The sequence below is a fragment of the Penaeus vannamei genome, chromosome 3, assembly GCF_042767895.1.
Source record: "Penaeus vannamei isolate JL-2024 chromosome 3, ASM4276789v1, whole genome shotgun sequence".
NCBI lineage: Eukaryota > Metazoa > Arthropoda > Malacostraca > Decapoda > Penaeidae > Penaeus > Penaeus vannamei.
Window position 1 is genome coordinate 50859207 of NC_091551.1, and position 12500 is coordinate 50871706.

At 47.5% G+C, this 12500-nt stretch overlaps 1 protein-coding gene across 2 annotated transcripts in view; it reads right to left on the reverse strand.

Moving 5' to 3' along the window:
• Positions 1 to 12500, reverse strand: part of LOC113800030 (uncharacterized) — a 134723-nt gene that overhangs the window by 2284 nt on the left and 119939 nt on the right. For both annotated transcript variants that reach the window (XM_070114637.1, XM_070114644.1), the window contains exons 2-12: positions 11314 to 12500; positions 10839 to 10950; positions 9806 to 9997; positions 8644 to 8739; positions 7976 to 8111; positions 6815 to 7042; positions 6164 to 6397; positions 5387 to 5513; positions 4625 to 4804; positions 3080 to 3251; positions 1 to 2768 (exon numbers count right to left, since the gene is read on the reverse strand). The exon at positions 1 to 2768 is cut by the window's left edge and continues 2284 nt beyond it; the exon at positions 11314 to 12500 is cut by the window's right edge. In XM_070114637.1, coding sequence (XP_069970738.1) covers positions 624 to 2768; positions 3080 to 3251; positions 4625 to 4804; positions 5387 to 5513; positions 6164 to 6397; positions 6815 to 7042; positions 7976 to 8111; positions 8644 to 8739; positions 9806 to 9997; positions 10839 to 10950; positions 11314 to 12500 — 4809 coding nt within the window. In that variant the 3' untranslated portion in view covers positions 1 to 623. The remainder of the gene's footprint in view (positions 2769 to 3079; positions 3252 to 4624; positions 4805 to 5386; positions 5514 to 6163; positions 6398 to 6814; positions 7043 to 7975; positions 8112 to 8643; positions 8740 to 9805; positions 9998 to 10838; positions 10951 to 11313) is intronic.

Consider the following 12500-nt stretch of genomic DNA (forward strand, 5'->3'; position numbering starts at 1 on the left):
TTTGAAATAAAAGTAACTTTCCTGTAATAGACTCGAACTGGCCACTAATAGCTAATTACTTGTTCTAGCCGAACTCTACATACTTCGATAGTTATAATTATAAATATTTACGAAAATATCGCCGGCCAGCAGCGAAATTCAAATCAAAAGTATATATATAAGATTCAGTACAGCTTTTAACAACTATTCAGGAAGAGATGAAATGGAATTGGCTGCGATCTGGGCGGGAAATGTGAGTGATCTGACGTGGTTTTTGTGTGAAATGTTTTTGTGTGTGATTTATTTCGTGGAGGGTAAAAGGGGGTAATGTTTCTTTGACAATGCACGGTCCGAGTTCGGGAGATGCTTTGTGACTTTGATTAGAGGTATAAGATACATCATCAGAAGACATTTGGGCATCAGACTGGAGGGAAAATTTTGCCTTTCAGTGAACCTCTTGTCGCGGCATCTGCGGTGTGGTTTTGCCGACACCAAAGGAAAACCTCTGCGACCACATGTTCATGCGTACACAGTAGGCATGTGTTGGACAGGAGGTCGTCTAATTACGAATCAAAATAGGACTGACAATTGGATTGGATGTAGAACTATAGAGAAATATTGTGATCACTTGGAAGTCATTTGGCTTATGTTAGGACAGGGGGGTCAGGAAGCGGCCGAAGGGGGATGTACCTCCCTCGGTGGTCATCCTGCAGCTGCAGAAGTAGGGGTGTGAAGACAGCAGCACGGCCTCCTGGAGGTGGAACGCCGATGCCGGAGAGGCTACGCCCTCGGTTCGACCGCCCTGACACGCCCACCCGCTTCCTGGACTCCTGCTGGGACTTTCTGTGCTCTCGTGGTATCGAGAAGGTCTCCAGGTGCGGCAGCTGGCTGAAGCTCGGCGGGAGGATCTGCACGTAGTAGGGCGCGGGGGCGGGGACAGGGTGCTGCGACCTCTCCGAGATCTCGGGGCCGATTTGCGTCACGTTGCCCGCGGACACCGACACCAGGTGCTGCCGCGACGGCTGGTTGTCCTGGTCGTGGCTCGGACTCGCGTGGCTCTGCTGTTGTGCTGGCGGTCGATGCTGTTGCTGCTGCTGCTGCCCTGAAAACTGCTGTCGGTGGAGCTGCTGCTGCTGTGGAGACGTTTGGTGACGCTGCTGCGGCTGGCCCTGGTGGGCGTGGTCTGAGCGATGTGGCAGCAGGAGAGGCTGCAGAGCTCTTCCCCGTCCCACGATCGTCTCCATGGGCGGGCTCCGGACGGGCGGCACCCGGAGAGGGCCGCCGTGGCCTGGCGAGGGGAGTCTTGGGGGCGCATCAGCTGGCAACGGGAAAGTCCGCCGAGGAGAGTCCCCGGTGGGGGGCTGGTTGGACCAGACAGGGCGCGGGTGCGAGGACGAGTAGGCTGCGCCATACGAAACGGACTCCCGGTTCTGGGCGCTCTGGGAGGGTCCGGGGCGCCCCTGACCCGAGCCCGAATCCAGGCAGGACGGGTCCTGGCAGTCGCGCTTCTCTTCGGCGACGCTTTGCTCTCGGCTGAGGACGCTGGCGGGGAGCGGGCCGAGGGTGAGGGCGCGGGCGCGCTCCCTCACCGGAATCTCTCCATCGATCACGCTGTTGTAATCTACGGGGCCAGGGATGTCCTCGCCCAAGCCAGGGCCTGTGTGGAAGGCGGAAGGATAGCGGTCCAGGGGATGGAAGCCGAAGCCCTCTTGCTGGAAGCCATTTATGCCTTCTATATGCTTGGTAAATTGCTGCGTCACGTCTATGACCTGCGGTTTCTCTAAGTTCTTCTCGGGCTTGTCTGTAGAGGTGGGTGACGTCAGAATCGGTCCCGAGGTAGAGGATACGGGCCAGGGACTCTTGGATGCAGAGCCCAGGGTTCCCGGAGGAGTGATCAGGTGCGAAGCCTCAGTTCCAGCCACGCTGCTACCGCCGGTAGGAGGTTCCGTGCCAGTTGCAGGGCTTGGAGAAATACCTGTGATCAGCTGATCGATTTCAGTTGAAGTTGCAAGGAAAGGATTGCTCGCTCTCGTCGAGAAGGTGCTGCCGAGCGTGCCTCCGGTCGTGAAGATGACCCTCTGAGGACTGTCACTCACTGTCGTCACGTCGACAATCGCCTCCGTCTGAGAGACTTGCTCGGGGTCGCTGGTCGTCGACAGACTCTGCGCCGAAGTCGTCGGGAGAGTCACGAACACCTGGAACTTGCTCTGACTGTTCTTCTTCTTCTCCGCCGCGGCCACGGCGGTGGGGTTCGAGGCCTGGGGGAGAGGAGGCTTACCCGTGACCCCAGAGAGTGGAGGCGGGGGGTGCATGAAGCTAGTGAGGTTGTGGGGTCTGTTGGCCAGATCCGGAGCGGGGATCACGCTGACGGGGTCCTCGCTGCTCACCGCCACGTCCTCCGAGGCCTTGGGTGGCAGTGTGACCCTCCTGCCGGGCGGCCCCGCGAGCCTCACGTGGTCGGCCAGGGCGCTGGGAGGGCCCAGTCGAGGAGGCAGGCGTGGCTGCTGGGGCTGACGAGGCTTCTGGAGCTGGTGTGCCAGAGAAGTCGTGTAAAGGCCCTGTGGAATCTCCTGGTAATTCGGGGGGACCTCGAGGGTGATCGACAGGAGTCCTTCGCCGCCGTCAGGTGCCAGAGGAACGCTGGGGAAGGCGTCGACGGGGCCAGGGACGACGCGGGTGTGGTTGAACGTTCCCTGAGACACGTTCTGAGTGACGTTCTTTCGAGGCTCCACGCGCTGCGCCACCGCCAGTCTCAGCCCAGGGACGTGACGGACTTCGTTCTCGCTCTCCTGCAATGGTAGGGACAAGGTCAGCGCTTTGGCGAATAGTAATCATAATAGGAATAATAATAATAACAATAACAATAACAACAATGACAATAACAAAATAAAAATAATAACAATAATATTTTTGATAATGATAATGATAAGAATAATTACAATAATAATAACAACAATGACAATAATGACAATCATAATGATGATGATGATAATGATAATGATAAAGATAATGATAATGATAATAATAACATCAATAATAATAATATTAACATTAATATTCAATATAATAACAATAATTGTAAAATAATAATAATATTCACCTTGTGTTTCTCGTCGCCGCCGGCCGCGTGTTCTGGCCTGGCGTCTCCCAGGGGCCAGGGCGTGATGGGCGGGCCGTGGGGCACCTCCCTCGCCGGACACTCCCCTGGCAGGAGGCTGAACTGCATCACCTTCTCGGACACTAAGGTCGTTCCTCGGTTACAGAAGGAGAGGCTGCAGGAGGTACAAGGAGAATGTATGTGTTATTTTTGTTTGTTTTTTATTTTTTATTTTTTTCATTTTTAATATTTTTTTTCACTTTCTGTCTTTTGTTCTTTACTGTTTTGTTTGGCTTTCTATTCTTTTTGCTTTTATTTATTTTCTTTCATTCCCTCTCCCCGCTTTGGGCCTTTTTTTATCCTCTTCCTCTTCTGGTTTTATCCACATCCTCCCTCCCTCCTCCTCTTCTTCATTTTCCTCTCCTTTTCTTCTCCTCTTCCTTCCTTTTCCTTGCTCCCCTTCCTCACCCTTCCCTCCTCCCTCCACCCCATCTTCTTCCCTCTACCCTTCCTCCTCCTTTCCTTTCCTTCCTCCTTCTACCCTCCCTTCCTCCCTCCTTCTCCCCTTCCTCTTCCCTTTTCCTCCACCCTACCTCCTCCCCTTCCTCTCTCCTCCCTCCTCCCTCCCCATCCTTCCTCCTCCTCTTCATCCCATCCCTCCCCCCTCCCTATCCCATCCCATCTTCCCCCAGACACTCACGTCTTCCCGAAGCTGTCCATGAGCACGATCTGGTCGATGGCCCAGCGGGAGAACCCGGAGTAGATCCTCCACCCTGCCTCTCCTCCCTTCTCTCTCCTTCTCCCACCTTCTCCCCCTCCCTCCACCCTTCTCCCTCTTTTTCCTCCTCCCTTCTTTATCCTCCTCTCTATCCCCCCATCTTCCCCCAAACACTCACGTCTTCCCGAAGCTGTCCATGAGCACGATCTGGTCGATGGCCCAGCGGGAGAAACCGGAGTAGATCCTCCATCCTGCCTCTCCTCCTTTCTCTCTCCTTCTCCCACCTTCTTCCTCTCCCCATCCTCCTCCTTCCTTCTCCCCTTCCACCTTCACCCTCCTTCCCTCTTTTTCCTCCTCCCTTCGTTATGCTCCTCTCTATCCGCCCATCGTCGCCCAGGTACCCACGGCATGCCGAAGCTGTCCATGAGCCCGACCTGGCCGATGGCCCCGCGGGAGGAGCCGGAGTAGATCCTCCGCCCTGCCTCTCCTCCTTTCTCTCTCCTTCTCCCACCTTCTCCCCCTCCCTCCACCCTTCTCCTTCCTTCTCCCCTTCCACCTCCACCCTTCTCCCTCTTTTTCCTCCTCCCTTCTTTATCCTCCTCTCTATCCCATCCCATCTCCCCCCAGACACTCACGTCTTCCCGAAGCTGTCCATGAGCACGATCTGGTCGATGGCCCAGCGGGAGAAACCGGAGTAGATCCTCCACCCTGCCTCTCCTCCCTTCTCCCTCCCTCTTTCTCTCCCTCACTCCTTTCTCTCCTCCTTCCCCCCTCCCCCCCATCCTTCCCCTCCTCCCTATCCCCCCCCCCATCTCCCCCCAGACACTCACGTCTTCCCGAAGCTGTCCATGAGCACGATCTGGTCGATGGCCCAGCGGGAGAAACCGGAGTAGATCCAACCCTTATAGGCCGTGTACCGAAGCTGCACGCCCGTCACCTCTGAGATGGCCGGGTGGGGCACGAGGATCCGCATGGTCTTGCCCCCGGCCTCCATCGCCTCGTCTTCGCTTCTGTTGGGGGGGGGAAGGGAGGGGAAGGAGGAGGGAGGGGAGAGAAGGGAGGGTGGGGGGGGGGGAGGGGGAAGGAGGGGAGAGGAAGGGATGGGGAGGGTGGGAGGGGAGGGGAGGGTGGGAGGGGGGATGGGAGGGAGGGAGGAGAAAGGAGGAAGAGGGGTAATGAGGAGGGAGAGTGGGAAGGGAGAGGAAGAAAAAAAAGGAAATATGGGGAGTAGAAAAATGAAGAAACAGAAAGAAAAATAATGTGTGGGAGGAGATGAAAAAGCGAAAAAAATAATAGAAAAACAGTTAAGTGAAAAAAACATAGATAAAAGAGTTGAGAGGACGTGCGGGGGAAGAAACGGGGAGAAAACGAGAAATCACATCTTTAGAATCAACATTAGGAAGCAAACATAAATAAACAAAATAAACAAAAGATAAAATAATCATATAATCATTATCATCATTTAAAACAAAAACCAAAAAAATACCTCGATATACAAAAAATAAACCAAACAAAAAAACAACAACCAAACCGACAAACACCAAAAAAACACACACAAAACAAAAACCACAAAAAAAAAAAAAAAAAATTACCTCGTGAGCTGCAGCGTCTCATTAATTCCATCCGGGGCGATAAAAGTGATATCAATTCTCCCGTAAGTGGTGACCGGGTCAGCTGGCGGTCCCCCAGAATGCCGGACGGTGACCTTGTACTGGTTCGCTGCAAGATTTAGATTTTAGACTTTAGATTTCGTTGCAATGTCATTTGTTATGATGGATATTCTTTGCTGTGATATACTGTCTGTTTTTTTGTTTCTAAATCTCCCCCCCCCGTGTGCGAGGAATGGGGAGAGGTTATATCAGTAGCAACTCGAGGTGGTGTCATGTTTTGATGATTGTTCAGTGAAAAATATAGCCATTAGAATCATTATTTTCCATCTTTTTGAAAATTGCAAAGACCAAAATGATCGACCATATTCTTTGTTTTTGTGTATCATATATATATATATATATATATATATATATATATATATATATGTGTGTGTGTGTGTGTGTGTGTGTGTGTGTGTGTGTGTGTGTGTGTGTGTGTGTGTGTGTGTGTGTGTGCAAGCATATATATATACATATATCAATATATCTCTCACTCTCTGACTTGCTCCCTCACGCACTCTCTCTCTTTCCCTTACTTTCCCCCCTCCCTCTCCTTCTGACTCCCCTTCCCTCTCCCTCTCCCCCCCCTAACCCTTCCTCCCTCCCCCATCCCCCCAAACCCCCCTCCCTCTCCCTCTCCCCTCCCTCCTTCCCCCTCCCTCCCTCCTTCCCCCTCCCTCTCCCTTTCCCCCTCCCCGCTAACCCCCCCCCCTCACTCACCGCAGAAGGGCTCGGTGTCCCGCGTCACGAGGTACAGCTGCCCGCGCCCCTCCGCCTTGTCCGCGAAGTAGCCCATGTTCCCGCATTTCTCGCACGGGAAGCAGTCGCCCCTCACGAAGCTCTCGAAGTCCCGGCACACAAACGACGGGAACTTGCAGATGGGGGCTATGGAGTCGAGGTAGTACTTGTAGCCCCGTCGGTGGTTGCACAGGTACCGCCCGTCGCCCTCGGTGGCTGCAAGGGGGGGAGGGGGGGGGCAAGGGGGATGGTTTTGTTTATGTGTTTTATGCATTGTTCATAGGTACTATTTTGGGGAAGTCGAAAGAAATGGGGAATAATAGTAATGGTGGTGATTCTATATGTGATTTAATTATAAGAATGTGATTCTAAATGTAATATAACTATAAGAAAAGATGATTCTATATGTAATGTATCTATAAAAAACTGAACTATAGAAAAAATAGAACTTTATGAGAAACAGAAGAGGATGAACATTTTGATAGAAAAAAGAACATCAACAAAAATAAAAACAAAAAATGACAATAACAACAGAACAAACATAAAAAACAAATAAAACAGACCAATAACAACAAACAAATTTTTTAAAAAGACCAACAAAAAAACAAAACCAAAAATCCTCCCAATCCTTACGCCACAGGATATCCGACACGCCCCCGACGAAGAGATTGGCGCAGCCCTTCTGGACGCGGCCGCCGTTCGGATAGAAGTCGACGTGGCCCATGGGTTCGAACGCGCCCAACCCGCCCATCAGCAGCGAGTCGGCGTTGGTGTGGATGACGTCGACCATCTTGGCGTCAGTGAAGTCCAGGCGCACGGAGGGGGAGTACGACTCGAAGAGAGGGCCGGCGGGGTCGAGTCCTGCGGGGTGGGAGGAGGGGGAGAGGGGGGGGTTAGGAGGTGGAGGAGGAGGAGGATGGACCGCAGGGTCGTGGTGATTAATGTAAAAAAAGGGTGTGAGTGGGTGATTAATGTAAAAAAAAAAAGGTGTGAGTGGGTGATTAATGTAAAAAAAAGGGTGTGAGTGGGTGATTAATGTAAAAAAAAGGTGTGAATGGGTGATTAATGTAAAAAAAAAAAGGGTGTGAGGGAGGATGAATATCTTCGCAATCCAGATGTGTTCAGTTGGCTTCGAATATGTCTTCGTCAGATATACATGGATTCCAGACGAAGATATACTCGAAACCGGTAAAATACATCTCTTGTAGTTTATTACTGACGAAGATATACTCTAAACTCTAAAATACATCTCTTGTATTGTATTCCTGACATCGTTTGTATTGTGAAGACATTAATTCTCATTTATACCTTTTCTATACGAGGTGAGGAAGGATGGGAAGTGATCGATGATAAAGATAACGATCACAATAATGATGATAATTATAATAAATATAATAAGGATAATGATAATGATAATGAATATAAGAATGACAATGATAACGATAAAGTTCACAACAATGATGATAATAATGAAAATAATGATAATGATAATGAATACAATGACAATGGTAACGATAATGAATATAATGACAATGATAACGATGAAGATTATAACAACATCGATAAAGATGATTATCCTAATAGTGATTATTGATATTAAGAGATGGGGTTTATGCGACAAAGTTGGAGCACGAGTAGAGAGCCTGGAGGGTAAAACTCCACAAAAAAAAATATATATACAACTTAAGTTAGAAAGAAAAATGAACAAATATCAGACAAACATTCTTCAGACTCTACAAACCACAATTTTTGACATTTTCGATATTCCTAACAATGCACATGACCTCATCTGACCTGAGATCCTGGAGAGATTCTTGAGCCTGGCCCCAGCGTGACCCGAGACGTGGGCCCCGAGAGAGAATCCAATGAGATGGAAGTCGTCCAGAGTCGTGTTGAGATAAGCGTTCATCGTCTCAATCAGCACCGCCACCTGCAGGGTTTTAAGGATACGTTTTAGTCAGTGAGCCGATCCGCTGCCGTGTGTATTTATATTTTTTTTGCTATCGTTCTTTCTCTTTATATATCGTATGGGTTTTGTTCCTTTTCGATGGTTTTTGGATAGGTTTTATCCTGTATTTTTTATTTATCAGTATAATAATTTCACACAAAAAGAAAATATTATGTAGTGTATTAATCTTCTGGTCCATACATTTGAAATATGCAACTTTTTCCCATAAAAAATAAATTATTATGTTTGTACTTGTCATACCACAAAAAAGTCTAAATGTTTGAATCATAAAAACAGTTCTCTATATTCATAATATATTATATACCTTCAACATCTACCATACCTTAAAATAGTTACACAAAAATTATCAGAGAGACCATTCCTACATCGTATTCAATCAACAAAAAACAAACAAATACACAAACACCACGAAGCAATCATGTTATTCAACATACCAAACAAACAGACAGAACTTTAAAAACATGTCAATAGATGGCGTTGATCATCACATTACCTGTCGACCCACAAGACGCGTGTTGCTCGCCGCCCGCACGTAATTCGGGACTTCGGCGCCCTTTTGCCAGTTCACGCAGATGATGTTGACGTCCATCTGTTTTGGGAGGGATGGTGAGTATAAAATGTGGTTAAGAGGGATGGTGAGTGTAAAATGTGGTTAAGAGGGATGGTGAGTATAGAATGTGGCTGAGAGGGATGGTGAGTATAAAATGTGGTTGAAATATTCTTATTATTTTATTTTTTTAGTGGGTGTGAGATATCAAGTTAATATATATATATATATATATATATATATATATATATATATATATATATATATATATATATCAGGGGAATCTGTTTGTCACTCTCCTTCCCCAAGGGCCATCTATATAAGTCCTGTTGTAGCTTTAAAATGCTCCTAGAATAAGTATTTTTCTCAAAATTTGTTAAAAAGCTGAAATACTGCCCCTGATATATATATATATATATATATATATATATATATATATATATATATATATATATATATATATATATATATATATATATATATATTCTTTTTCACTTTTTTATTATGTGACTATTCCATTAATCGTGTTATCATTCCTTTTTTTCTCTTTGCCTTATCGTCTTTCTCTTTTCCCCTTTCTTATTTCTCTCTATCTCTCTCTCATTCTCCCTTTTTCCCTACCCTTCTCTATTCCTTCCTATTCTCTTATTCTTCATCATCTCTTTAACTTCCCCTTCTCTTTTCCCTCTCCTTCTCTTTCACCTTCCCTTTTCTTTCCTCTCTCCTTCTCACCCCTTCTCCTTTATTTCTTATTCCGTTTTCTATTCTCCCCCATCCTCCTATCCAATCAACCTCCCTCATTCAACCCCACTTTAATTTTTCTCCCTTCTTTCCCCTGTTCCTCCTTTACTCCCACACTCTATCCCCTCTCCCTCTCCCCACCCTCCCTCTCCCCAACCTCCCCCTCTTCCTCTCCCTCTCCCCACCCTCCCTCTCCCTCTCCCCACCCTCCCTCTCCCTCTCCCTCTCCCCACCCTCCCTCTCCCTCTCCCCACCCTCCCTCTCCCTCTCCTTCTCCCCACCCTCCCTCTCCCTCTCCTTCTCCCCACCCTCTCCCTCTCCTTCTCCCCACCCTCCCTCTCCCTCTCCCTCTCCGCAAACCGCTTACCATGGTGAGGAGCGCCACCCTCATCTCTCGAATCCACACGCTGTAGCAGGAGGAACCGAAGCCGTGGATGAGCATCTTGGTGGGTCGAGACGCGTTGAAAGTCGAGTCGATCAGAGTGGTGATGTTCTGGTAGGTGATCAGCTTCTCTCTGTCGGGGCGCTCGCGTGTGTACAGGAGGAATCGCGAGTTGATCTGCAGGGGGTAATGGCGTTGGGTGTTGAGGTGCTGCTGCTTTTGGGGGGGATGTTGGTGTGTGGGTGATGGTTGGTTGATGGAAGTGTTGATTGAAGGATGGTGGTGGTTTAATAAAAAGGGTAGGTGGATGGATAGTGATGGAAAGGAAAATCGAGTTTTTTAAAGGATCAATTGGTTTGATAGAAGGATAAGTGAATCGAGTAATGGAAAGGAAAATCGATTTTTTTAAAAAGAATAATGATGTTGGTTTCATAAAAAAAGATAAATGGATGGACAGTGATGGAAAGGAAAATCGAAATTTCTTAAAGGATGATGATGTTTTGTTTAATAAAATCGATAAGTGAATGAACAGTAATGGAAAGGAAAATCGTAAATTTTTAAAGGAAAATGATGTTGGTTTAATAAAAAAAATAAGTGGATGGACAGTGATGGAAAGGAAAATCATTTTTTTGAAAATAAGATAATGACGTTGGTTTAATAAAAAAAGATAAGTGGATGGACAGTGATGGAATGTTTAATCGAGTTTTTTTAAAGGATAATGATCTTGGTTTTATATAAAAAAAAAAGATAAGTGGATGGACAGTAATGGAAAGGAAAATCGATTTTTTTAAAGGATAATGATGTTTGCTTAAAAAAAGACACGTGAATGGACAGTGATGGAAAGGAAAATCGAAATATTGGGTAATATATCTTTTCTCTTTCCTCTTATTGTTCTTTATTCCCTCCCCCTACTCTTCCCTATAAAAGGAAAAAAAATCCGGGGACCGTATGTGAACGAGCCGCATACAGAGCGCGCCGCCATTTTCACATCCGGTAAAAGATGTAAACAAAAACACACCTCCTCGGGCGGTGAAGGAAGCATGTCCAGGTAGTCGAAGGGTCCCTCGTCCCTGAAGCAGCCGAGGTCCTTGTAACACACAACTTCCTCGTCCCTCTTCACACGGCGCTTCCTGCAGGAGGGATGAAAAGGGTAAATGAATCGGCGTAAGAAAAATGGCGGGGATGGTAAGGATTTTCATGTGAAGTTTGGAGAAGTTAATGAACTAATCATTTCATCAACAGGTGAAACAAACTAAAATAAGGTATATTGAAAGCAATACAACGATGAAACGATATAATGCCCACGTCAACATGTAGAAAATCAATCTAAAAGACAATGCAAAACAGAATAAGTAAGAGAGAGAGAGAGAGAGAGAGAGAGAAAAGAGAGAGAGAAAGAGAAAAGAGAGGAGAGAGAAAAAGAGAGGAGAGAGAGAAAAACAGATAGAGAAAGAGAGACAGATATAGAAAGAGAGAGAAAATCCTTGACTCACCCGTTTAGCTTCTTCTGCAGCTGGTTGAACTCCCACTCCGCCATGCTGGTCACAACGGCCTCGAGGATCTTCAAGTCCTCCACCTCGTCCTCCATTTCGACGTCCGGCCGACCCACCAGGAACCCGTGGGAGTCGTGCATCTTCTTCTTCAGCGCCTCGTCCAGGTGGCTCTTCTTCTTCTTCTTCTTTAAGTCGTCTTCTTCATCGGTTTCGTTGTCTATCAGCTGGAACCGCGGCGGCAACCACTTCTTGGCCTTGCCCCTTCGTCGGTCTTTCACGTGTTCTTCCGCTTCGCTATTCGTTTTTGTTTCCTTTTCGCTCTCTTCCTCTGCTTCTGTCCCTTCCTTCGCTGCCTCTTCGTCTCCTTCTCTCTCGGTTTCTTCTATTATATCGTCCTCTTCGCCTCCCGTCACCTTTATTTCCACTTCCTTTCCTATCATCTTCAGTTCTTCCATATTTTCTTCTTTCTCACTTTGCTCTTCACTGTCATCTCTTCCTTCCTCTTGTTTATCGACATTTTCTCCTTCCTCCGTCGGATTTTCAGTCAAAGAAACTTCAGCAGATAAGGTGGTGGCGTCCAGACTCTCTGTGACGTCATAGTACTGATAAGAGCTCTCGGTGACATCATCCATGACGTCATAGCTATCGGTGAAGACGTCATAGGTTTCAGTAGTCATTTCGGGTGAATCGAAGCTCACCGTTGAGGATTCTGATTGGCTGGGTTCATCCGTTACGTCATCGAATTGGTCTGAACTCTCCGTGTGATCTATAGTTAAGGTATCTTCCGTCCAGCCTTCTTCCGTGACGTCATCAACTGGGTTTTGCGTTTTCGTGACGTCATTATCTGGGTTATACGATTCCGTGACGTCCTCATCTGCGTTATATGCATCTGTGACGTTATCATCTGGGTTTTGCGTTTCTGTGATGTCATCATCTGGATAATGAGATTCCGTGACGCCATCATTTGGATAATGCGCTTCCGTGACGTCATCAGCTGGATATTGCGCTTCTGTGACGTCATCTGCTGGATATTGGGCTCCCGTGACGTCATCAGTTGGGTAATGCGCTTCCGTGACGTCATCAGCTGCGTAATGCGCTTCCGTGACGTCATCTTGATTGGTTCCTTCCGTGATGTCATCCGTCAACTCATCCTTATCCTCGGCCTTGCCAGTGTTCCCGCCACTGCC